Raw genomic sequence first — 27942 nt, 5'->3', positions numbered from 1 at the left:
TAGTCAAACTAAGTTAGTTAAACTATCATTTTTATCAGGTTATTCAATTATGTCTATCATAGATATGTACCTATAATTTTTTTGTAAAAGATATATAAAATAATTGTATATACTTTATACTAAATATAAAAATATATTTATTTTAATAAATTAGTTGATCGAATAATATATAATTTTCCTTTAATTCTTCTTGCCGTGATTTTTGGCTGAAACATTGGTGCACACGGGATGACTTATTTGTTAACTAACCTACCTTTTCACTTTATATTTCCACTTCTTGGGTACGTTGAATTAATTACTCTTTGACTCTTTTGATTATTTGGGTAAATCTATTATAAAAAAGTAATTTTTGAAGATAATATCTATAAGAGCGATGAGAAATCAACTCTAAAATAAAGCAATGCCCGAGTAGAATTTAAAATGGATACCATAGTTGTAGTCCACCAGACCCCACGATGTGGAATTTCACTGGGTTGTTGTTGTTGTTGTTCCATAGTTGTAGTCCAATTGCCCAAATGTAACAAATCCTGCTTCTTCCTTATTATGTTTTCCATCCGATGTCCGATATTCATATTGGAGTCCGACTATTCTACATTTACATTGCGTAGGTCCCTTTAGGGGGAAACACTCTTTATCAAGAATTTTTTCATACCTAGAGTTTGAATCGAAAATCTCTGATTAAGAAAGGAGCAGCCCAATCACTGCACCACATCCTTTATTCGTTAACAAATCCATCTACTAATTGACATCTTCCTCTTTTTTCTCCTCCTTTCCTTTCCCCACTAATTTGCCGGCTTATTTCAAAATCTTTTTAATTTTAATTAAAAGGAGAGAAATTACAACAAGAAGAAAATAAAAAAGATACATTAATATGGTCATCACAATATGAACCAAGAACTAACATTCCCACCAAGTATATCTATTAATAAATCAATAATAATATGACACATTTTTTCTATATACTCTTTTATCACCAAATTAATTAATTTGCACTTTCACCTCAATTATACTTAATAGTAGTAATAAAGTATGTTGGTTAGATTTAAAGACAAAAGTGGATCTAGCCTTTAAATATAGGTTCACATAAATTTACTAATTTTTATTCAGATCTTGTATTCATATTAATAATTTTATAGAATATTTAAGATATTTAATTATAAATTCAATTTTTATTTAATATTAACTTAAATTTTTGCCTCATGCGTTCAAGGAATACGATGAGAAATGTTCAAAGTTACATTATGAATTATTAATGAGAACAAGGCTCCTTGTATAGCACGGGTTACCTTGTTTGGTACATTGAAAGTTATTCTTTTACCATCAATTACATGTATTTTTGGTAAATAAGACGGAAGAAAAGGGAAGTCATTGTGTTATTACCAAAAAAGAATCAAAATAAATTATTATACATAACGTTTATGATTGTCACGTGCAAGTTATTCAACATTTTCTATGTCATTTCAGTCCTCCTTTTTATATCCTTAGCCAATTTGTATGGTTTCATTTACGTAAACATAATTATCCGATAGAAAATGTTAGATGATGAATTCAAAATCATATTATAGAGATGTTTAGCGTAATTAATTATTAAAATTATATTTATTTTATTTTCCTTAGCAAAGGAAGTTTTTAAAAAAGGCTTAATTATATATCACTTCTTGAATTTGCTAGTAAATTTTATTTAGTTACTTGAAGTTTTGAACTACGATTGTTCCAATTGAATTCTAAACACGTAATAAAATATTTTTATTAGATATTTTTAATTTAAATTTTAAATTATTTTATGTGTATTCTCAAATGACTTTTAGTGGTTAAGTTAACCACAATAAATATATCATCTTCTTTAATTATATACACCAGTCTCAATTGAAATAGGTGATATTTTACAGTTTACTAAGGCGAATATGTTTAATTAAAAAATATGACATATTTTAAATGATCAATTTATTTACACAATTTTTTTTCTTCAAAATTTGAACCAAAAATATTTATCAAGAATACTTTTTGAAATAAATCTTAGTTCGAGTATTTAAATAAATTTAATGCCAAATTCAAGGACTCCATATTAATTCCTTAAAAAAAGAGACAAAAATGCCCATTGGTCAAGGATCCGCATGACTAGTATAAATAAACTGTTTTACCTAATTAAAACTTGTATGGAACTTGTTTTCTCTGTTTAAAACTGATTTTAATAAGAAGATGAAAGTATGGGTGATTTTTTTCAATTTCATATATTTTTTCCAACATGTTAGAGCCAATGTGATTAGTGATGGATTTATTAAAACAAAAGGGGTGCATTTTATGCTAAACGATAGTCAATTTTATGCAAATGGATTCAATGCTTATTGGCTAATGTATATTGGCTCTGATCCATCACAAAGACACAAAGTTTCTTCTGTTCTTCAAGATGCTACAAGCCATGGCCTCACTATTGGTAGAACTTGGGCTTTTAGTGATGCTGGATATTCACCTCTTCAGTACTCTCCTGGATCCTACAATGAAATTATGTTTCAGGTTTTTTCTTTTTAGTGTGTGTATATATATTATGATGCTAGTGTCCGGACTCGTATCAAGTTGAATTCTAGAATTTTTAAGAATTTGAAAAACAATAAAAAAGATGTTTTCACTCTAGATTACTAATAGAAAATCAAAAACAACTTCGATTTGTATGGCGAACACAATTTTTATTTTTAAATATTATTTTTTCACTTTGATTTTTTTTATGAAACATGACCAAACAAAATACAGGGGAAAAATTGACTTATTCTGCAAAATTTTAATCCCATAGCTCTAAATGTGCCTATTTGTTTAATTTTGTCCGGTAAGGTTTAAAAGACAAATGAGAAAAAAACACATTTCTAAAATTTTTATGTGAGATTTTTATTGTTTTTGGATTTAGGAATGTTGTGTTATTCTGTGATTTAATACTGTTTTTGATTTTTTGAAGGGTTTGGATTTTGCAATTTATGAAGCTGGAAAAAATAAGATTAAGTTAATCTTGAGCTTGGTTAACAATTATAATGACTTTGGAGGAAAGAAACAATATGTGGATTGGGCAAAAACACAGGGTCAATCCTTATCATCTGAGGATGATTTCTTCACAAATTCTGTTGTGAAGGGCTACTTCAAAAACCATATTAAGGTATGTTATACAAATAAAATATTATATTTTTGACCATATAGATGACGATCTTAAACTTATCGAGATTTAGTCTACGCTTAAATTTAATCATATTAAGGTATGTTATACCAATAGAATATTATATTTTTGGCAGAATAGATGGTGATCCTAAACTTGTTGAGTTTTATTCGGTCTATATCTAAAAATTTTATACTTTTTAAATATTGTGATTTGTTAAATATCATGATTTATAGTACTAGTACTTCTTATATAATTTTTAAAAATGTAAATTTTATTTTTAAAAAATTGAAGATACACCAGATATTAATTAATTTGACCTTTGTAAATCAAGACAAACAAAGATTTTTTTTTTTGAATTTTTTTTAAAAGGATTCTTTTTCAACAAATAGGCAATTCTAACAAGAAAGAATAGCATAAGTGGAATTGCATACAAGGATGATCCCACCATAATGGCTTGGGAGCTTATGAATGAGCCCAGATGTTCTTCTGATCAATCAGGAACTACTATGCAGGTAATACAACTTTAATTTCTTTCTCCCTTTTGCCTTAGAAAAGGACAGTCCGGTGCACTAAAGCTCCCGCTATGCTGCACTATTTTGCCTTATAGAATTAAAAATTTTAAATCCCAAGTTTCTTTGTTTTCTTGCCTAAAAGTTGACAATTTTTAATATGGTGAAGGAAACGAATGATGACTAGTTACTTCCTGTTTAAATTATATGATACACTCTCTTTTTAGTTTTTTTAAAAAAGAATAATATATTTTTGAATTTGAATTATATGATACACTTTCTTTTTAGTTCTTTTAAAAAAGAATAATATATTTTATAACTATGCAAATGCTATAAGCATGTTTAAGGTCACGAATTTCCAAGGTTTTATGGCCCACACAAATAATCATAAATTTTAAAATTCCTCATCTTGTCATGATGTACCAAGTTTACAGACATTGACGTATCAAGTAGCTTTGGGACAGAATTTTGTGTTTGTATAAATAATTTATTTAAAACTTAGTAAACTATTTTTTTAACATTAATAAGTCATAAATTCAAAATTTTGAATCAACCTCCGTTTAGAAAAATATTCATTTTTTACTATTATTATGTGTGTATTATTCTTCCACATAAAGATAACTAACTTCATGCCAAAATCCAGAGTTATTTTCAGCCTCTCATTGTGGGAGTTAGAAGTTGGGTAAACTTTAGTGGAAAATCCTGTCTTTCTGGTGAGTAGCTTAGTAGGATTAGGCAGTGAATCCCTACCTACTTTGGTCATACTCTAAATTTGGTAATGAGTCCATTTCCACATAATAGTACCATATCTTGTGACAATGTGCTAGTCTAGTGTAAATTTTAATATACATATAGTTCGAGACTATGACAATAACAACATTCAGGGTTCGAGCTAGAATTCTAATTAATACTTTGACAGAATCAATTGTTTTGGCCAAAATTGTTCTGTTATGAAATCCACTTGTAGTGTTGAATGAAATGTTTATGATTAATATTTCCGCGATTAAGATGAATTAAAATAATTATGATTATACTTGTTTTACAGAGTTGGATTAGTGAAATGGCTTCATATACTAAATCCATAGACAGTAATCACCTAGTAGAAGCTGGACTAGAAGGATTTTATGGACATTCAGATACTCAGAAGAATCCAAACTTTCAAGTTGGGACAGACTTCATTGCAAATAATCAAATCCCAGAGATTGATTTTGCCACTGTTCACTCATACCCTGATCAATGGTACTTATCTAAAAAGCTCTGTCATTTTTTTGTGTGTGTTTAATACGACGGAAGTTATTTTTCTTATGGAACATGTTTTCTATAAATCAATTGCTCGTGAAAAATATTTTCCGAAAAGATATACATTAATAACTACTGCCTTTATTTTGTTTCAATTTGTTTGTCTTAATTTTCTGTTTTGTTTGAGTCAAAAAGAATGTCTCTGGTTTGACAATTTTTTAATTTCGACGACATGTTTAAGACCACAAGATTAAAGAAGATTTTGTTACCTTCAAAATATCTTTAGTTTAAATATTTAAATACCTTCTTTAATTACTTTCTTAAACTAATTAAATTTTGTGTCAAATCAACTAATAATATAGCAAATCGAAGTATGTTTTGATGAATATTTTGAGTATTATAGATTGACACTGATTTGGTCATTTTTACGCAATTGGTAGAAAAATGTTTTCCAAGAAAAAACATTACTCGCGTGTCTAGTAATCCAACACCTGGAAATGAATTTTCATGAAAGATGACTTATGCCGTACCATAATGTCTAATTGGTCGTTTTTACCCAATTGATAGAAAAATGTTAGTAATCGAACACCAGAAAATGATTGATATTTCATAACGGGAAATTTGTTCATGAAAAATAATTTTTGGTGGTGCCAAACACTAGCAAATTTTACATGATTCTTCATGTAGGTTGACTGGTCAAGATGATGAAGCCCAACTTAATTTCCTAACCAATTGGCTGAGAGTTCACATTGAAGATGCACAATCAATTCTAAAAAAGCCTCTTATATTTGCTGAGTTTGGCAAAACATACAAAGGCACTGGCTTTACACCACAACAAAGAGACATAGTCTTCAACACTGTTTATTCCTCTATATTTTTGTCAGCTAGAGGTGGCGGTGCGGCGGCAGGAGGGTTGTTCTGGCAACTTATGGCTGAAGGAATGGATTCATTCAGAGATGGATATGAGATAATTTTCAGTGAAAGTCCTTCTGTTTCTGATATAATATTCCAGCAGTCCCAAAGGCTTAATAAGATTAGGAAAATGTATGCAAGGCTGAGGAATATAGACAAGTGGAAGAGAGCAAGGGAAAAGATTAATCATGGAAATTAGAGATAATTAATTTATCTTAGACATGGATGAGATAAATTAAGTTATGATTATAGTTTAGCGAGAAGTTACATAATGTTTTTTGGTAACATGTCAGAGGAAGTTTTCTAGTGCTTTATTATATTAGATTTTTGTTAGTGTAATTTCATGGGTGGGATCTAATTAAGTATGGTGATATGTATGTAGAGTTTACTTCTATCGATGAAAGACGATTTCTGATGTATCCTCATTTCATAACAAGTTTGACGAGGAAAAATAATAATTAAAAAATTATGTTGATAATAATGACGAAATAAAAAAATATAATAGTCGAAGTAAAGAAAAATTATGTAATAATAAATCGAAGAGTAAGATAATAGGAATTCATATATTCACCCACACGAAAAAAAGACAACATTGACTATCTACTAACATGTAAAAAAATATTGGTTATATAATTTTCATTTTTTATATCAACATATATAACTTGAATTTGATTGTGGCAGTAAACGTAACACTATACTTTTATGATGATGAGATTCACAAGCAAAAGCATAATATTCAAGTTTCTATATGATGGTCCCATAATCCTTCTTTGATAGTTGCATGTTTTATTTTTTATGTTCTAATTCAAAATTTAGGCATAGCCATGTTTTTTTTACCATTAATATTTAATTGAATTCAAGTTAAGTTATTACAAATACAAAAATGAAAAAGCGGAATTCATATCGGGTTGGATTAATCTTTCAATAATCCGGAAAAAAATAACTCTTTGGTAAACTATAGATATAAATAAAAAAGGGAAATTTTTCAATTTATAAATCTGACCATTTTGTGTTACACGTCTCAAAGAGGAGAGAAATATACTATTAAATGTCAATGGTCAAGATGTAACAATTCAAAACTCTACGGGTTCATTTGGTATGATTACAAATATAAGATAGTCCTCAGATAAGCTTTACTAGTATTATTTTAGTTCTTATTTAGTTATTAATTGTGGAATAAGTTATGAGCTATCTTTATTAGAGGGAGGAATAATAGTAATGAGATTAGTTATTTCAAGATAAAATAATAAAAATGACAAAAATACTTTTTGATTGATGGTATTTTTGGAAGCAAATAATTTATTCTTAAAATTTGTCCAATGCATATTATTTTTTATACGACAAATCAAACAGTCAATAAGAAATAATACCAAAATAACAAATCTCAAACGACCCCTACGAGTTTAATCTAGGGAAAAATTCATAAATAGCTTAGATGTGAAACTTAATAGGCCTTCCTTAGCTAGAGTTTGCCTATTTACAAATTATAACTACATTTTAATAGCTAATTGTTTTTTTTGGTATAATACGTTTTTTTTATGCATTATACAAATTGACAATTTGATGCATTTAAACTTATATAACTGATTTTCCGGATTTAAAAAAGGAAACGATCCCTTAATTGATGGTTACTAAGATTGATTAGAATTCTTTAGCAAAATTGACTTCTTCTTCCTCCATAAATGCATATTCTTCATTTGGCTATAAAGATTTCTCCAGAATTAATAATCAAACAACAAATATAAGTTGTGCAGACCAATAATATAAGCTATATTGAAGATTGTAAATATGTGTACTTATATTATAAGGAATATACATACAATATTAGATAGTCTTATACAACTGATTGAACTTGTATGATTATAAGTGATATACAATATTTAGATGTATACTTATACAACTGTATAACTATTATTGTGTAAATAACAGAAAGGCTTATACAAATGTTTGGAACTGTAAATTTATAACTAATGTATAAATTATACAGAAAGTTCATAATGCAAAGCCAATAAGTATTTTTATATAAACAACCTAGCCAATAATATATAATTGTTTGATTAATATAACTAATTTTATTAATTTGTATATTTTACATGTGCATATGCTAGAAATTATTAAAAATCTTATACAAATAATGTATAATACAAGCCAAATAAAATGATGTATACAAAATAACAATTGAAATTATTTATACATATACAAATAAATAAATAAAAAAAAGATAGAAATACCCCATTATATCCACCTCCATGTTCCTCACTTACAGCATCATCATCTTCACCATGTGTTTGAGAGTCATTTTTTCTGGAAGATGATTCTTTTGCTTCTTCTTTTTTGTTGGAAACCAACTGCTCAGACTCCAAATCCTTTTTTTTTTTCTCATCTCTTTTTTCCTTCGAAACTTTTAAATTTGATTTCTGAACGATATCTTCGATAATTTTAAGGTCATTGCGAAACTTAGACCTAATCTCTTACTCTGTTCTACTTTCAGAATTGGCTTTAGCTTTAGCAATAGACCTTGCAATCACTCCGAACTCTTGAGTTAGACCCAAGAAAAATGATGAATGCTAAACGGAATTTGGTATATGCAAATGTATACCTCTAGTAATCCACATTGAAGAAAATTGTTCATTCATGTTTTGGGATTAAAAATACATATTTTACTGAGATATTAAAAAATTGTAAGTGGTAAAATACGAGGGAATGGAAAGAAATCCCAAAAAATAGAGAAAACCCAAAAATTAAAAGGATTGAGATTTTCCTGTAATGGATTCTGCAATGTAGGGATGCAAGAAAAATCAAAATTTGAATTTTGATATAGTTGAGTGTTTTACAGGAAGAAGAAGGTTTTTTGTGTGTGTGTTTATTCACATGGGACCCCTTAATAGCCAAATCTATAACAGTAACCCATATTTGTAATTATTTTAAAAAGTAGTTATATAGCATAATTAACCCTTATAAGTTAGCTTAGTTATGTAATTTTTCCTTTAATCTATCTTTGAAAGGGTATTTGGAGAATGGGCTTTTCCTACTACCATGGGTTTCAAGTGATGGCCCAAAAAGCAAATAAGCAGCCCATTACATTAGGCAGCCCAGTAACCTCAGATAAGCAATCTAATCTTCAACCCGTTCCTCTTTTCTTTTCTCCATCTCTCATTCTTTTTCTGGAAAATACCAACAATGGCGCTCACTCTCTCCAACACTTTCCTCCAAAAAAATGTCGCTCCTCCTGCATTCTCCCTCAAGAAGGTAACTTCCCTAACTCTCCATACCCATAATTTATTTTTTTTACGTTAACAACTAATAAAACAAGTTTAAAATTGAAGGTATTTGATAGTATATGATTTTTGAAAATTGAATTTTTTTGCAGGTGGGAATTGGGAGTAATCAAATGCGATGGAGCTGCAGGAAGAAGGACATACACCCGGAATTCTATGATGATGCAAAGGTTTACTGTAATGGAGAGCATGTGATGACAACAGGGGGAACAAAAAAGGAGTACACAGTTGATGTTTGGTCAGGTAATCATCCTTTTTATCAAGGTAGTCGTTCACAGCTACTTCTTGATGCTGACCAGGTAGAAAAATTCCGGAAGAAGTTTAGTGGGTTAACACAGATTATGCAAATTCCAACTCTCAAAGGAGAGATTGTTCTTCCTCCTAAGAAGAAGAAACCCACCAAGAAGAAGTAGACTTATTGTGTTTGTAATTCCCTTAGTTCGTTTGGTAAATGAGGAAATTGTTGGAGAATTAGGGGTTTTGTGTATTTGTGTTTGTATTTTGATGGTTTTGAAATTATGAACTCATTCTATGATTTGAAATGGAAGTAGAAAAATTGAGTCTTTGTTCATCAAATTGTTAGTTTGTTGGGTTATTAGAGCATTTAATTTGAATGCAAAAAGTTCATCTAATTTTTGATTGGAATTGATGAGGGTAAAAAATGGGCTTAAATGGAGAAGTTAGGATTCATATAGCCAACGCCAACTTGTTTGGGACTGAGGCATAGATGTTGTTTTATCATTGCTTCAACTATTGGAATGGGATGAACCTAAATAGAGGAGAACCGATACAGAAAATTTGTATAACCTTAACCAATTTGGAGTTTAGGTGTAGTTTATTGATCATATTTCACTGTTAATAGTTTCGAATGAGCTGCCTCTCACCCCTTTCCTTCTCCTGTTCTCCCCCTCTTTGCCATTTTGCCTAGTAATTTGAATGAAACTCGTTGGTTTTGCACTATCTTGGTGTAATGTTGTTTCTGTGACGCGTAAAGCTGATCGTTTCAGCCACTCCTTGACAGCGGCGGATCCACCATAAAAGTTATGGGTTCGGCAGAACCCAATAGCTTCGGTCCAAACTTGTGTTATGACATTCACTTAATATCTACAAATAATCTATCAAGAACCCATTATGCAAAAATGGTTGTGGTCTAGAACCCATTGATAAAGTAAAGATGAACAAAAGGCTGCTATAGATTTGGGTCTTGTCTTCTGTATGGTTGGATTAGCCAAGTGTTCTAATTAGTTATACTGGTGCTGTGGTGCACTTCCATTCTTGCAGTTTACTACGGGAAGTGTTTTTTGAGAATTGCATATCGAACTATGTTTTCAACTTATTAATTTGTCTTTGTTCTTTTCCCCTGCTATAGCCTTTTTGACGAGTGCAATATCAAACTCTCCTTTCCTGTTGGTCTACTCTAAATAAGAATCATTATGTCTTTGTTCCCCTCCTCTGCTATAGATTATCAGTTGCTGTTACTTTGTTATTTGCATCTGCATAGAACATTATATAAAGCTTTCTAGCTATTTGGTTCCTCTATTGCTACCAATCTATTAAGGAGGAGTTTTATGCATCGCCACAATCAAATGTCTTTGTGAGTACACTCATAGGTGCACTACAAGACTATCATTGAAGGAGTTTGGGATTGATTATTATATTATCTAGAAATATGAGTTTTGGGTTGATTATTAGATGTTTCTGCCAGTTTTCTAGACAAGATTAAACCCTTTAGGCATCCACATGTTTCCAAATCAGCATTCTCCTAATTCCTATGCCAATGACCAAAAGTCATAGCTTCCACATGAATCTTTGGTTCTTCTCACTATTCTAGCTTCTGCTTGGTTATTTCCATTTTAAAGCTGCAGTTATTGCAAGTCATCAAAGTAGTGAGTCGTGCAACCAATGGAAAAAGCAACCCAAAAGAGTTGGGACCAAAAGTGGTTGGCACCCAAGATTGTGGCCTAATCGTCAATGAAGTGGAGTAGAACCACGAGGTCTTAGGTTCAAATTCCGATGGAGACAAAGACACTGGGTGATTTCTTCTCGTTGTTGCCTAAACCTTGGTGGACAGAGTTACGTTCTGCTAGTACGGACACCACCGTGAAAAAGAATCTAAGAAGCGAGTCTCTTTTTTAAAGTAGTAATTCGTATGGATCAGCCTGCACAATTGCTTGAGTGGATGAACTTTCAATTCCTTTACTGTAATACAACTAAACCAAACCAAACATGTTTCCATTCCACTCTTTAGCATTATGCTATAGTTAGAGATTATCTACCTCAATTGAGCTTAGTGTCCTTCATTTGATCGGTGTATTAGCAGGTCGTTGTCTAAAAACTCAAAAACAAACTCATATCCCGCAGCACAAAACTAACACAAGAACCGTACTTCAACGAATGTATTCCATGTTTTTCTGAAACTTGTGCTGGCTATGTGCCTTTAATAAGCAACTCATAGCGTCTACTGGTCACTTTTTTGGCACACTCTTTGAAACATTGGCTACCTGTGTTATCATGGCCCATCTGTATGTTGGACGGGAATTGGACCTTGGTTGCTACTGGGATCAACTTTACAATGTACCCTTTTCAGTAATTGATTTTTTTTTTCTTTCTTATTTTTTTAAAAATGCACCTGAAAATGTTGTCAAAACGATTTCATGAATGCATTTTGATTTCTTAAACATGGTGCTTGAAGAGTCTGTAGCAATGTGTTCAGCAATCCAGACGTACATGTTAATCTTCTTCGTTACCAAAATATTAAAGTGGTGTACTGGGAATCTGTCGATGTATGTTTAAATGGAGCGACGTGATCCCTTGATAAACTTAATACCTTTAATCAAACTAAGTGTTAAGAGATATCTCACCTTATTCCATGAACTGAGTGAGCCAGGTTAGCTATTGGTTTTTGTTAAAGTATTGGAAGTATATTAAACTTCTGGTATGAAAGAATAATCCTACCACTTTGCGTGCAGGGGCGGACCTACATGCAGCCTAGGGGGTTCATCCGAACCCCCTTCGTCGAAAAATTACACCGTATGTATAGAATCAATTTGTTGGTTTATGAGTATATATTTAATAATGAACCCCCTGAACACAAGCCAACGGCTTGGTCCAGCGGTAAAGGGGTTCACGAAATTTCAAATTCTGGAGCTAAGTCTGCGGGTTCGAGCTCGGGTAGCAACATTTTTTTTTTCATATTTTAGTTTCAGCCAATTTTAATTTTTATTTGCTTAATAAATGAAACGTCCAACCCCAATATTGTAATATTAAACTATATTATATGTGTTTAATTATTTTACATTAATATTTTAGAGCACAACATAAAATGAATTACACTTTACAATAAAAAAATTTCTATTTTTATAAAATTAAGTAAAAGTTATAACTTTTTTTGAGTTTTCATATTTAAAATTTTAAAAAAAATTCTCTCATACTCATTTTAAGTCAAACATTTAATTTTTATTTGATTAAGGAATAATATGATTATAAGTAAGATTAAATAAATAGGATTGAATTTTGGAAGTATTCTCTTATCCTTCTACTACAGATTAGTGACCACAACTTAAGAAAAAATATGCCTTTAACGTACAAATCAAGAATTAAGAAAATCCTCATTATTAAACTTTCATTTAATTATTTCTCTTATTTTAATATAATTTTTTGGATAGTATAATCTTTTGTGTTCCTTATTTAGTTTCAAAAATTGAATAATGTATTTATACAACAATGACGGCGACAGAACCCATAATTAAAATTTTAAAAATACATTTTCTCATATTGATTTTAATATTATGTCAAACGCGTACTTTCTCTATTTTATTGTTAGTGTTGAGCTAAAGTTGAATTTAATCTAGTTGCTTATATTTGATCCGACCCGTTCATATATGACCCGATCCGATCTGCTTATTTGTGGATACTATTAGCGTGTTTACTTATTTTTTTGAACCCCCTTGATGAAAATCCTGGTTCCGCCACTGTTTGCGTGACGTGAATTATCAAAGAACATTTTGTAAGTATCTTTTATGCTCAATTGCCTTTTTATTTCTAAGGTACTTTAAGGAAGTGAAATACAAGTTTCCAAGTACTACGTACATAAAGGTCAAAACTTATTCACAAAGTATATATGATTGTGTCCACATTTTTAGCCATTAAACTGAAATTCATAGAAGTGCCCAAATTTTATAGTCTTTTAATTAAAGTCATAGTCAACCTTTTACGTTCATATTTTAAAAGGTATTAGCTTTCTCCTCATTTTATGTCCAAAAGAAGAAGTCAGTTTAGATTGGAAACACTAAGCAATTTACTTAATACCGACTACTTTTGTTATTAGACATAATTGCATGTTATAATTTGGTATCACATTTTAAAGTATACTAATAATATTAAAAAAAATTATTACACTACCAATACATATAATTCAAATCTATCTCAAAACATATCTTTTATGTGATTAGACTATATTCATTACTCAATATGTACATTGAAAGGGACGCAAAATCGACTTCTATCATGTCCTGATTCTCTGTGGAATTTCTGAACTACATGTTGCCAAAGTAGAAGAACTATTCAATTGGTTTTCACTTTTATCTTTTTAGGCTTTTTCAAACAAAAATATATTATTAAATTGGATAATGATCAACTTTTACTTTCAATCCATTTGAAGCTATAGCACCTTGGACCACGTTAACACTGTTAGTAAAATAACCGTACAGTATAATTCTATAAATAAGGTGTAGAAATGAATAGGATATATACAAATTTTATATTTATTTTTATGGAATAGAAGAAATTGTTTTCGATCTAGATTTTCGAATCAAAATAAAAATATTTAACTTGGGGTTGTAAAAAAATAAAACAATAAAATAGCAAAGCTAAAAAAACAATTGAAGCAACATATATATAGTAACACACATTAGAAGGTAAGAAACTATGCGATAACTAAATAATACTAAGTAGAAGATGAGAGGAGGGGGCTAGGCCTATCTCTCCAAATACAATAAGCAAAACACTCAGCTATCTACTAAAGTTATGTCATGTTCTGCCTAGGGATAACAATTGAGCGGGTTGGTCAAATTTGAATTGATCATAATGGGTTAAGATAACAATTGGTTCAGGATCCAATCCAACCCAATCCAAATTAGTTTGAGTCAAAACGGATTGGATCAAATTAGGTTACACTACGGATCAAGATCCAACCCAATCCAATTTTTACTAAGCTTAATTATTTTATTTGTTTTTTTAAATTATTTTAGTACCTAATAAAATTATATTTTTTTATTATGGCTATATTTAACATATCAAATTGAAAAAAAAGTTTTTTAAAAATATTTTAACAAGATTTCTCATAAGGCTATTCAGGTTACATATCAACCCAAATTTTTATGGGTTGAAAGCTAATGAATGGGCAGGTCAATAACCAACCCAAACATAAACAAGTTGGGTTGGGTTGGATTGGGCGGGTTGGGTTTGATTTTGCCACCCCTAGTTCTGCCTAATCACCTTCCCAAATTCTTCTTTGACCTACCTCAATATGTCCTACCTTCTTCTACACCAAACCTCTCTCACCTTCTTACTGAAGCACCCTTACACCTCATCTTCACATATCCAAAGTATCTCAACATCGCTTTCTTTATCTGCCACAATGATCACTCCTATCTTGCTCGTATAACTTCGTTTTCAATAACAATTCTCTTATATTATGCACACACATCCATTTGAATATTTTCATCTTCTGAACTTGGATTTTCTTCACTGATCAACACATTGCCTCATGCAACAAGTAATATTGGTCTAACCATTACTATAAAGAACTTAATTACTTTTAACCCAATTATATATTTTATAAAATACTACAATAACCAGTAAAGTATAAGTCTTCATCCTGATATTAATCATTTGGGAGAGTTTTTTCCTTTTCAAACAATTCGTTGGGTTTACTTTTATCTTCTTTTTTTCTTTTAAACAAAAATAATATGGGAAATTTATATAGATATACTATATTAAAAAAAAATATTTATCATTTATAATAATAATATTTTTTTTACCAGACATTTATAATACATTTATAATACAATTTTAATACATATTAGCAAAATAGTTTATAAAGCACATATAATTCAAGTTTTATACACTTTAATACCCTTATAATACATTTGGTCAATTTCTTACCATACATGCATAATATATTTTAAAACACTTATAATACATTTATAATTCACTTTTAATACATATCAGATTTATCATAGTATTGCTATGTATTGCTATAGATGATAATAAATAAAAAATATCGCTAAAATCAGTAATCATTTATTAAAAAGTGTTCACCCAAATAATTTTTCCAAATAATATTCTGATTTGGTTAGAATTATTGGGAAAGGTGGGGTCCATCTTAGAGTCTCATCCCAATTCAGAAATAATAGCCTCTAAAATTCAGTTTTAATTTGTTGCTTTCTCTTTCGACTTCAATTAATAAGTAAAATTGACAAAACCATAGGCTATAGCCTTGTTAAGGTCAATAAAATGGGATTGTGGAATCTATAATATCAAACTCATAAACAAAACGTATTGTCAAAGGAGTTCAATGATTAATAACGTGTCACTTGCTAATAAAATCTTTACCTGCTGCGCCCATTATTCGTTTGGGATATAACCAATACACTTTTCACCATCAAGTATGCACAGAATAATATTGGAATAAAACTTTTTCTCATTCAGAAAAAGAGAAAAAAAAGAAGTCGTAGACGGAAAATGTTCAACATTTTACTGTTCCTTAGCCAGCAAGAATTGATCAGAAAAATATTTTTACGGAAGGTATGCATATATTCTATTTCTCAGACTTTTACTTGTAAAATTATACTACATATATATTCAGAGGCGTATTCAAGATTTCGAGGGGATGGGTGCACTATTAGGAAATGTGGATCTAAAATATAAATTTGATCGGTTTGACATTTAGGTTCTTATCACTAAAAATTGATTAAATTTTAAAATTATAGGTCCAAAAATAATTCTTATCTATTTCAAAATAGTATTTTTTTTTTTATATATAGAGTTCTATTCCATGCCGAAAATATTGAGATTAGTTGAACCTATTGATTGTATGTTGTATCATATAGTACTGCTAGTTTTAATATACACATTTGGTTTAATTATATACAAATTATACAGTGCTAAAAAAATTAGTAATTTCCAATGTGATAAACCTGAATTTTTTGAAAGATTAAAGCAAAATAAAAAAAAATTAGTTAAAAGGCAAAATGGTACCAATAACCATTAAGAGAGGTGTTACCTAATTTTAGAAAGAAAAATAAAACATGATAGGTATAAGATTCAAATTTTTAACCTCATTTAGAGAGGTGCACTCAATCTTACATTATATGATACTGAGTGTAGATTCACATATCTATATTTAAATATTTTTTAAAAAATATAACATTACTATATATGATTTCGAAAGAAGAGCATTGATTCATATGAACCCAGTGACCCCCCTGTTATATCTATCTAATTGAAACAATTATTCGTTGTTGGTTCCCAAAATAACGCATGCAAATAGTCATATCACACACGTATTCTTCAGTGCAAAAGGAGACGCAATATATAATTTCTAAATTCAACTAATTAAACCCAATATTTTTAGACATAAAACGCAAATATTAAATTCGAAAATCCCAAAGATAATTTCTTTAGACAATAAGTAAGAGGAACTTAAATATTAAACCTTATTAAATTTAAAATTTGAACTCGATCGATCGCCTCTTATTCAAAGGTACGTTATTTAATTTGTTGCTTGAGCTACTCACTAATGATGTGTCTGAAAACAACTTTATCGACGTTCTAATTATCGGATAATTAATACTCTTTCTATTCTAATTTATGTGAAATAATTTAAGAAAAAAGAGAATTTTTTTAAAATTTGTGGTTTAAAATAAATTTAAATTATTTGTGTAACTTCGTAAAAGAGAAAATTAAAATTAAAATCTTTCTAATTATAAAAAAATAATATTATTTTTGAAATAGACTTTTAAAAAAGTGTAACACAGGGACAAATAAAGTACTCCTCTATTCATATATCTTTCAACTTAGCCATGGCTAAATAATTTTGTTATTTATTCACTTGCTTTAACAAATGTTTGTCATTGACCCACAGTTTACTTCTGAATTCACTTTAGGTACTTTTTCTTGTAGTCATCATCTCATTAATATATAAAGATTGGGTAATTTGAAATCAATTAGAAATGAGTGTTCCTTGTCAATTTAATTAGTATATGTTCAAACTTGTGATGCCATACCGTATATTTTGCAACTCCATGGGCTCATGGTCATGATTTAACCAAAAAAATATAGTAAAACCTCTATAAATGCATATGCTTGGGATTGAAAAAATATATTCATTTATCGAAATTATTAGTTTATCGATAAATGCATAAAATATTTATTTATCCATAAATAAATATTTATTATTTTAGAGGGTATTTTGCAGTATGTACCATAAGAAAGAAAAAAAATATTTGAATTAAGAATTTCAAAAGTTTAAATCTAGGAAACTAAAAAGTGTAGTCTTTGCATATTTATTATGTAAATATAGGAAAGCTAAACGAATTTAGTGAAGTTTAATGTTTCTAATTGTATTCATGTATATAGAATATGAAGAAATTTTATATTAACTATAAAAGGAAAAAGCTAGATATTTAAAAATCATAATCCAATTATAATTTTGGTTTTGGTGGGAAGAAAAAACAATCAACTATAGAATTATATTTTAAAAAGAAATAGTTATTGGTCTAGTATTATTGACTGATTAAATATATATAAATTATTAATGTATTCTAGTAATTATTACTTTATATTTTTTCTGGGCCTTTAATACTTTATTTTTAGGAAAAATTACTTGATTGAGTGCTTTTTAAAAATTAATTACTGATTTTAGCGATATTTTTTATTTATTACCATTTATAGCAATATATAGCAATATTATGATAAATCTACACTTGTATTAAAAGTGAATTATGCATACAATATAAATGTATTATAAGTGTTTTAAAATATATATTATGTTTGTGTAGTAAGAAACTTACATAATGTATTATAAGTCTATTAAAATATGTGATAAATGTATTATCCATCTATAAAACTTGTATTATATATGTTTTATAAATAGTTCTCTGCAATATGTATTAAAACTGTATTATAAGTGTTCAGTGAAATTATTTTTTAATTGCTATAAATGGTAAATATTTTCTTAATATTGTATATTTATGTAAGTTTCCCTTATTTTTAATTATTATCTAATGCATTTAGCGAGAATATTACTTTAATATAACTGGCCCAAGTCGAGATCGGAGAAAAATATTTCTTTAGCGAGATTATTATTTTATCGAATATTACTTTATTGAGGTTTTACTGTAAATCTAAAACCTTATAGCTAAAATATTTGTTTCTAAACAAAACAAAAATCGATGCTATTTTTATTTTGTGATAAAATATACTGATTTTATTATTAGCTACACAATATTTAGTAACAGATTAGCAACAAATTTAATCACTAATTTCTTTTTTTGGATAATTATGATAGATTTAAGCATAAATTGAGGGATAGGATTGAGTCCACTTAGAGTTGTCAAGGAGAAGAAAAAAAGGTAATAAAGAAAAAAGTGAAGTGGGAAACGAAATGATTACAGGAAGCATGATTGATTAATAAAAACACCAAAAAGGGCGTGGGATTAAAAAGGGTTAATAATTGCCATCTGTTAAATGTTGGCCAAAATTAATCCCTTGAGATATATTAATCAACTTTTTAATCTATAGTAGGACCTTTCTCTTTTCATTAATTAGTGAAGGCCATCCTTTCGAGGCAAACACCTATTTCTCTGTATTAATTTATGTGACCCATTTTTATTTAATTTATCTTTAAAAAAGTATTAAATTAAAATTAGAAATTACTTAATTTTAAAAATTCTTATTTTACTATTTTAATAAATAATTTATAGTCATACAAATGATCAAGAAATATTTTAAATTACAAATTTTAATTAATTATTTTTTATTTTTAAAACTTTTGTGCCCAACATAAATTGAGACGGGATAATGATACTAATTAATTTCTTTAAACTAAATTAAAGGGTGTAAACAATATTTTCTTTTACAAACTTTACCTAATGCTCAATCAGTCTCTTATCATTGCTGCCGAAAGGCTTGACCAAGTTGTTCCAAGTGCCGCTCATTTCCTAGCATTTTGAGATATTGTTAGCTTAAAATCTGGGTTATGACCACAACCTTTTGCTTTTTTTTTTTATTATAAAAAATATTTTTTATTGAGTAACGATTAATCCAAATTCACGATGCGTAAACCGTTAAACTTATTTAATGGGAAAATGCTCATTAATAAAAGTTTTTTTTATATTAAAAGTTCGAATCTAAACTTCTAATTAAGTATAGAAGGTCGTCTATCTATTTCAATTTTCATCACAATCTTTATTTGTCCAATCTTTTGCTTTTCAAGTATTATATAGTATTGTAGGATGAAAGTTGTTGTTGTTGTTGTTGTTGTTGTTGTTGTTAATAATTTGTTGTTGTTGTTATTAATAATTTGTTGTTGTTGTTGTTAATAATTTGTTGTTGTTATTATTATTATTATTATTATTATTATTATTATTATTATTATTATTATTATTTCATGAAAAATAAGACTTTATCAGTCACATTCAACAACGATAGTTTGCATTATTTTCTATTTTCTTGGAAGAAGATAGCAATCCCAAGAGATCCACAGGCTACTTTCCAAGCCGCCTAGACTTATATATACTACTAATTTGTTTCAATTTTTTTCTTCTAGAAAATAATGCTTCAAATCATTTGTTTATCTCTGTATCATTGTAAATTAAATTAGCTTTAGAATAAGCTTCATGCAAGTTATGACACTGCATAGGGACTAGGGAGTGATAAAGAAACTTCGTGAGAACTTGATAGCTAGAAAAAAAAAAATATAAAGTTCGAATTGGTGTATTGTTAATTTTAATGATGTGATATCTTTTGGAATTGGTTCAAGCCTACCAACAATTAATATTAGATTCAATATATAGTGAGAATGAAAATGATAGAGTAAAAGTTTAGGACCTGACTTAGTGTCTTTGCTCTTTTACGAACCTTTTTACTATTTACCAATTGCTTTGGAGGCACATATAGAAAAAAATAGCAGTGTCATAAGTAAATACTAGAATAATATGGGTGCCACACTATTAACCTGCAAATAAGTTGATCAAGTGATGGGTCATAGTTACTAATGGGCCATGTAGAACTTAATATGGTGAAGAGCAGTGGCGGAACCAGGATTTTCATCGAGGGGGTTCAAAAAAATAAGTAAACACACTAATAGTATCCACAAATAAGCAGATCGGATCGGGTCATATATGAACGGGTCGGATCAAATATAAGCAACTAGATAAAATTCAACTTTAGCTCAACACTAACAATAAAATAGAGAAAGTACGCGTTTGACATAATATTAAAATCAATATGAGAAAATGTATTTTTAAAATTTTAATTATGGGTTCTGTCGCCGTCATTGTTGTATAAATACATTATTCAATTTTTGAAACTAAATAAGGAACACAAAAGATTATACTATCCAAAAAAATATATTAAAATAAGAGAAATAATTAAATGAAAGTTTAATAATGAGGATTTTCTTAATTCTTGATTTGTACGTTAAAGGCATATTTTTTCTTAAGTTGTGGTCACTAATCTGTAGTAGAAGGATAAGAGAATACTTCCAAAATCCAATCCTATTTATTTAATCTTACTTATAATCATGTTATTCCTTAATCAAATAAAAATTAAATGTTTGACTTAAAATGAGTATGAGAGAATTTTTTTTAAAATTTTAAATATGAAAACTCAAAAAAAGTTATAACTTTTACTTAATTTTATAAAAATAGAAAATTTTTTATTGTAAAGTGTAATTCATTTTATGTTGTGCTCTAAAATATTAATGTAAAATAATTAAACACATATAATATAGTTTAATATTACAATATTGGGGTTGGACGTTTCATTTATTAAGCAAATAAAAATTAAAATTGGCTGAAACTAAAATATGAAAAAACAAATGTTGCTACCCAGGCTCGAACCCGCAGACTTAGCTCCAGAATTTGCAATTTCGTGAACCCCTTTACCGCTAGACCAAGCCTTTGGCTTGTGTTCAGAGAGTTCATTATTAAATATATACTCATAAATCAACAAATTGATTCTATACATACGGTGTAATTTTTCGACGAAGGGGGTTCGGATGAACCCCCTAGGCTGCATGTAGGTCCGCCCCTGGTGAAGAGATTGTTGGATGTGTGAAAAGGTTTTATGTCGGAAAAAAATAATGAAGCTACATATATTGGCGTGAGGCATTTTTGGCGAAAATCATATGGTGATAATTCTCACATCATATATGTTAGAAGTATTTTTGAATTGTTTTAGTCCACAGTTTGGTACGTACATGGTCTTAATTAACATCGATCTAAATGCAATCACATATTGCTCTTGATCATTATAAATCTAAAGAAAATCCAAGAATTAAAACTGGTTGGTGAAAGGAATCACATTAAGCTTGGCTGGGTTGTTCTTTTGGTACCTAAAAGAAGAATATCCCATTTATGGCTGTAGGTTACTTTTCAACAGTTTCACATACTAGTAACAACAAACAGTACTTCTTGTTTATGCTAAAGCTCAACAATTCTATCCATGAAGACCTTTTTCTCTGTCCTTTTTTTTTCTTAAGAAAAGATTAAAGGTCTACCAAGGAGAGAGTAGTTGTAAAAAATGGAAATTATAAAAGGCCTTGAGACTAATCACACACAAAAAACTTACTCAAAATAAGGAGGATTGCTTAAGATTTTTCCATCCCCGCGCTCTTTTTCTTTGTCTTAGACCCCAGGGGACCACATCAGATCGAACCTGATTCTGATAACATGTAAAATTAAATCTTGAACTTAACTCACACCCTAAAAACTAACTCAAATAGAGGAAGATTGCTCAAACTGTATATCTCTTTCGGACAGTTCAATGTGGGACATTTTTACTAACACCCCCATTACGCCCCAATCTAGACATTCTTTTATCTGGGATTCTACTATACGATCCGACACGTGACATTCGAGAACTATGAGTATATTCACAGCTCTCCCACACAGTCGTAGAAGTCCTAATCATATCCTGTCAAATTAGATTTCAAGTTATGCCCAACTCACGTATCCAAAACTAACTCAAATGAAAGAAAGATTGTTAAAATCTGATAAAGAGCCCAGGATTCTCGTCCTTCGGAAATGAATAATATAGTTTCACCAGAAAGACAAAAGAAAAGATCATTTGGAAAAGCAAAACAAGATGGTGACAAACTATTCTTTGAAAATTCAACAGGAATCGCGTGCAGCCCCACCCTCTTTCTACTTTTTCCTAAAGTTAAGATATAGTGGGATTTATTACTACTACTCTTCTCTAACTTTTATCAATTGCTTTGCTCCTCTTTAAATACAGATTTAGCCTTTTGTCACCGTAGATCTCTATATAGTTCATACGTATAAAGGAAAATGATATTTATTTGAAATGTGTGGAAGTTATTGATTGTAAAATACCAATTTACAAAAAAGGAAATTAGTCGTTCAATTCAAGTTAACTTTTATCTTTTGTTGTTAAACTATTATATGACAAAACGTAACTTTCGTAGCGAAAATTCACAAATTTCACACCATCTTTGTAGGAAAGCTACATTTCATCAAGAAAAATACTATAAAAGAAAAAAAATAGAATTAGTAACGAATTTCATCGATCAATTTAAAGTCTATCCAAAAGGCAGGCCTACGCACCCCAATCAACAAATTCCAAAGCATGCATGAATTAAATTGAACTAGACTGGACCGATCTATATTGATAACTCTATAAAAGAAGAAACAGTTGGACTAATCAAACTCCGTCAAACACACTAAGGAGTGAATTTGTGGTTATGTCAGTAAGTTTTGGTACAGTGAAAATGGGAGCAGGCAGTCACGCGATACCAAAATCTATAATTGTCGCAGAAATTACACTTAGTAAAAAAAAAAAAAAGGGAGTACGAATTGCACGTGATTAGAGTTGTTATGAAATTTAGGCGGAGAGAGAGAGAGCCACACCAGTTTGGTATGTTCATAGTTTGGATAAAAATCGATTCAAATCTAAAATTTAAATCAAATCGATCAAATAAATAGATTTTTTATTTGGTTTGATTTTACATTTTGAAAAATCAATAATATTTGGTTTGATTTTGATTTTATTCAAAAAAAATTGAAGAAATAACCAAAACAACAAATTATATACATATTTTTTTTATATAATTATTTATACATAATATATTATTTTTTATGCAAAAAATACAGCACACTAATTTAAAATGATAAGATATGATGTGTCTTTTATTTGTACAATTATTTCATTAGTTTATTCATTATTCAGTAAGTTTATGTTGTGTAGTACATTGAATTGACTAACAATATAAGCAAAAAATTAAATATTATTAAAATTATGGTATAAGAATTACAAGATCCAAAATGACACAAAGATAATTTATTTATTTTTGAATGAATTAATATCTTTTTTTCTCTTTTGAATGATGATTTCTTTTATTTTTATGTATAATTAATAATCGAATAATCAAATCAAATCAAATCAAAACCGATAACAACCAAATCGATGTATATATATTTTATTTTATTTGGTTTGGTTTTAATAATTTTAAAATCGATTAAATTGGTTTGATTTTGATTTTGACCAATAATCGACCTGTGAACGCCCCTACTTGTCGTCTCTGTCCTTTTTTTTGTTTCAAATTTTTCTCTGTTTCAATTGGTTTCTCGTATTTTTATTTGACATAAAATTTAAAATAAAAATAAATAAATTAAATCATCCTAAATTAAAGATACGTTGGACAGTTAAAATTAAAAAATTATTAAAAAATAATTTTTAATCAAATTAAAAAAATAAGATAAATAAATCGAAATTGTGGAGAATAGTAGAACCTTCTTTTCAACTAAAAATCATGAGTTACCCCATGCATCACGTTCACGTTCTTTCGGATTAAAGTTTACGTTTGGATCAACAACAATCAATCTCCATCACATTTACTACTTTGTACTTCTTACTTTTTGATCATCACATTTCCAAGGGTCATTTTACCATGTAATTTGAGGCAAAGATAAATACAAAATTTAAATTCGTGAATTTTCGAATAATAATAATAATAATATATTTAGTCTTATTACGGAGGTAAAAAGATTATTTCTCATGGATTTTTGTCTAATGAAAAATCAGTTGAATGTAATATGAACAAACAAAAAATAAGTATGAGTTCTAAATTTTAGTAAACACAATTAACTGAGTTTTGATAAATTATTTATATATTTTACATGAATTTTTAAACACAAAAGCAAAACTTATTGTATTCTATCCTATTCATAAATAAAGTTATAGTTCACTCCTGATTTTCGACTTACAATAACTCTCTTATTTTTTTACTTCATCAAAACAATAAATCTCTTATATATGTGTGTGTGTTTTTCATGTATAATCGAAAATTAGTTACCCCAAAAAATTTCATGTACCAAAATATTCGAAATGTACCAATGTGAAAATGTATAGTAAAATATTCTTTTGACTTGGTCCATTGAAACAAGCACGAGGTCAAAATATCAAGTTCTATACCATTTATCCTTTTTTTGTGTGTGTGTTGTAAACAAAATAATTTATGGACTGTCGAAATGACGATCGAAAAAGAACCCTCGCCGTCCCCTTAGGGGTGGCTCAACATAATTGAAGGTGTATAACGAAATTTTAATTAAAAGCCTAAATATACTTAATATTATTTTATTTGGTAAAAGATTTTTTCAAATAATTTTTTTTCCCAATTATTTGTTGTAGGCAAGTTTTATCAATTTAATGTTTGTATGAATTGTTAACATAATTTTATAAGTAATAAGTTAATAAATTTTAGGTAAAATTAACAATTAGAACCACATAATCTGATAACTTGGTATATCCTATTTTAATATTCTTGCTTAATGCTTGAAAATCTAAGTAAAAAATTAAAAAAAAATTGCAATTCATTTTGTTCAATACTTTTCAAATATTGATTCATATTTTTAATAGAGTATTACTCTAACTAATCAAGGATTTGAAGCAAGACTTGTACAAAAGGAGTTAAAAAAGAAGAAGACAATATTAGTGTTAGCAGACAAAATGTAAAATGACAAATCAATGTCTTCTTGATTTCTTTTATTCGAAAAGATTTAAAGAGAATTATAAAAAAAAATTAACACATAATTTATTTTTGATAAAAATTTGAGGCATTCGAAATTAAGGGCTTAAGATATATACCTTATTTCCTAACGCGTAGAGCCGCCCCTACCTCCCCTCCCTCTAATTGTTCTAATTGAGCTTGTTCTGCAATAAGGTCACAATTATTTTTGGTCTTCTAATATGATAATGGAAGGGGAGTCTTGGAGTAACTGGTAAAGTTGCTGCCATGTGAGCAGGAGATAATGAGTTCAAGCCTTAAAAACAGTCTCTGGCAAAAATGCAAGATAAGACTGCGGACCCCACGCACACCAAAAGTTTTAGTGTACCGAAAACAAGACAAATTACTTTAATATAAATTATAATTAGTTATTTTTATTACTCAAATTTGTGACTTATAAATTACACAAAAAATTTGTTGTCCCCCTTAACAAATGAAATCTCAAGATAAAAAGAAAAAACAACACAAGTGAAAGGAGAAACCTAGACAAAAAAAAATAGAACCTTTTTGGGGACCATGTCAAAATTAATCAAAAAAATTTCGTATTAATCTACAAAGAAAACTAATTACAATTCCTACCACCTTTATCTCTGTTTACAAAATTTAAATAATTCACTCATTATTGCCGTAACAAAATTTCAACAATCATTTTTTTTGAAGAAAAAAAAGAAGAAGTTTAAATTCGGCCCTACGGGCTACGCCTATATAATGAGGCGCTTCCCTACATCTAATCCATTCATTGAGTCCTCATTCATCATTACCAATTCAAACTTTAATTCAGATATTCTGAAGAAGAAGCCGTCAATTATATTCTCCAACGAAGTGTGTGTGTTTCCGGTGGTGTATCACTGTGTGTTTCTATGTACATGAATTCTGAATCTACTTCCATATGCATATTTTTGCATACGTATCATATCTTCTTCCATTTTCTATTCAAGTTCCTTTCCTTATTTTCCATTTTCCCTCCCAATTCTCCACGAAAATCTGATTTTCCTTTCCTTACAAACAGTCGTTATCCTTTTTCTGAACCTCCGCCTCCTTCAGAAAACAACGGTAACCGCTTGCTGGAAGCCTAGAGGATTTTCCGTTTTCGTAGAATTGTGACTGTTCGATTTCTCGTGGATCTAAGCGGTTTAAAAAAGAGTTTAAAAAATGGATAACGAAGTGTTTGATAGTGTGAAATTTGAGAAAGCCAAGGCAATTTCTAGGTACAATCGGCTTCAGAATATGATGAAGATACTACAAATTTTTGAAGTGATTGTGGCGGTCGTTTTGATTTCCTGGTCCTGGACTCGTATTCCGGCGGCCGTTAAATTCTCAGGCGAAATTTTGGTTCAAGTCGTTGATTATCTGTTCAAACCTCACGTCGTTTTCCTCATTGGCAATGCGATTGTTGTTGCAATAGTCGTACTCTGCCGCCAAACTGACGCCGGAAGCAACAACTCTGTTACTGATGATATTCATGGCGATGAAATTCCTTACAGCGAAGATCATCGATCTACAATCATCACTTCCTACTGCGGCAGCGATGTGACGGATTTATCCTCTGCTTCGCTGCCGGAGACAGCGGTCTCAACAATGGAAGATAAGCAGATCATTTCATCGGAGTGTAAGGTTCCAGAGATGATATGCAACGATATGGACACAGCAATAATCGCAGCAACAAAGCAAATACAGAAGTTCAAAAGGACTCAATCTGAGAAATTGAAGCGACAGATTACGGCGAATCCACGGCGAGAGCTCCGGCGTTCGGAAACCGAAATGTGCAGGACAGTTGTCCGTCCCGGCGATAAACAATCAACGGTGCCAGTGGAGGCAGTTGACACACTGAGCAACGAAGATTTCCGGCTTACAATTGAAGCGTTCATAAAGAAGAACCAAACCTTCTTCGAAAAACAGAGATTAGCCGAATCAGAACCAGAAAAATATGAACGAATCGGTATCGAAGCATTCTGAAAACTGTTACATTTTGTTGGATCGTAAGAAATAACAGTCTATGGAGTAATAGTTTCTACTACAATCTCGTAAAGGTCAATGAGTATTAGTGTTAATTACCTACCTCTTAATGAGATATGAATGTACAGAGCTACTCTGCCTATTCCCTGTTTTTTCTGGATTTAGGAAGCCATGTTTGCTTAACTGTAGTACTGTACCTGTTCTTCTCTTTCCAATAATAGTAACTTTTGGTTATTAAGCCTAAATTGAATTGGTAGAGTATTTGATCACAATTTTTTTAGTTTCTCATTATGATATTTGTTTCACAACTTTATTGGCTCGGTGAATCGGAAACGGCCTCCCTAGCCACGAATAAGTATAAAATCTTCGTATATTTTATCTACTCTCAGATATAATTTGTGGATCACACTTAAGTATGTTGTTGTATTGGTGGACGAAGACAACTCAACAAACACTGGGGTCACTTTTGGTATTTTTGAAGAGATGTGTTCAATTTCATTTATTAGTTAATGCTCTTTGTTGGTAAGAATTGTGCTCATTTAATTTTGATTTGAACTTTTCCTTGAATGGGAGGAGAATGTCTAGAGAGGAAAAATA

At 29.5% G+C, this 27942-nt stretch overlaps 3 protein-coding genes across 3 annotated transcripts; all 3 read left to right on the top strand.

Moving 5' to 3' along the window:
- Positions 1 to 2171: 2171 nt before the first annotated feature.
- Positions 2172 to 6056, top strand: LOC129903133 (mannan endo-1,4-beta-mannosidase 7-like). Its single transcript, XM_055978634.1, has 5 exons — positions 2172 to 2514; positions 2948 to 3142; positions 3532 to 3654; positions 4697 to 4890; positions 5578 to 6056. The coding sequence occupies exons 1-5, from the start codon at positions 2200 to 2202 to the stop codon at positions 5999 to 6001; spliced, it is 1251 nt and encodes a 416-aa protein (XP_055834609.1). The 5' UTR covers positions 2172 to 2199; the 3' UTR covers positions 6002 to 6056.
- Positions 6057 to 8918: 2862 nt separating this feature from the next.
- On the top strand, positions 8919 to 9656 carry LOC129903134 (50S ribosomal protein L31, chloroplastic). Its single transcript, XM_055978635.1, has 2 exons — positions 8919 to 9051; positions 9173 to 9656. The coding sequence occupies exons 1-2, from the start codon at positions 8983 to 8985 to the stop codon at positions 9491 to 9493; spliced, it is 390 nt and encodes a 129-aa protein (XP_055834610.1). The 5' UTR covers positions 8919 to 8982; the 3' UTR covers positions 9494 to 9656.
- A 16422-nt stretch (positions 9657 to 26078) lies between these two features.
- LOC129904422 (uncharacterized) lies at positions 26079 to 27590 on the top strand. Its single transcript, XM_055979988.1, has one exon. The coding sequence runs from the start codon at positions 26542 to 26544 to the stop codon at positions 27343 to 27345; it is 804 nt and encodes a 267-aa protein (XP_055835963.1). The 5' UTR covers positions 26079 to 26541; the 3' UTR covers positions 27346 to 27590.
- The last annotated feature ends 352 nt before the right edge of the window (positions 27591 to 27942 follow it).

This window comes from Solanum dulcamara, chromosome 9, assembly GCF_947179165.1.
Source record: "Solanum dulcamara chromosome 9, daSolDulc1.2, whole genome shotgun sequence".
In the NCBI taxonomy this organism is placed as follows: domain Eukaryota; kingdom Viridiplantae; phylum Streptophyta; class Magnoliopsida; order Solanales; family Solanaceae; genus Solanum; species Solanum dulcamara.
Note: the sequence above shows the minus strand (reverse complement) of the source record. Positions and strands in the feature narration are given on the sequence as shown.

Bases quoted from the DNA above. Each gene is read 5' to 3' on its own strand.
- LOC129903133 (XM_055978634.1), top strand. From the start codon at position 2,200: ATGAAAGTATGGGTGATTTTTTTCAATTTCATATATTTTTTCCAACAT. The intron at 2,515-2,947 runs GTTTTTTCTTTT...GATTTTTTGAAG, and splicing joins ACAATGAAATTATGTTTCAG to GGTTTGGATTTTGCAATTTA. The intron at 3,655-4,696 runs GTAATACAACTT...CTTGTTTTACAG, and splicing joins AATCAGGAACTACTATGCAG to AGTTGGATTAGTGAAATGGC.
- LOC129903134 (XM_055978635.1), top strand. From the start codon at position 8,983: ATGGCGCTCACTCTCTCCAACACTTTCCTCCAAAAAAATGTCGCTCCT. The intron at 9,052-9,172 runs GTAACTTCCCTA...ATTTTTTTGCAG, and splicing joins CTGCATTCTCCCTCAAGAAG to GTGGGAATTGGGAGTAATCA.
- LOC129904422 (XM_055979988.1), top strand. From the start codon at position 26,542: ATGGATAACGAAGTGTTTGATAGTGTGAAATTTGAGAAAGCCAAGGCA.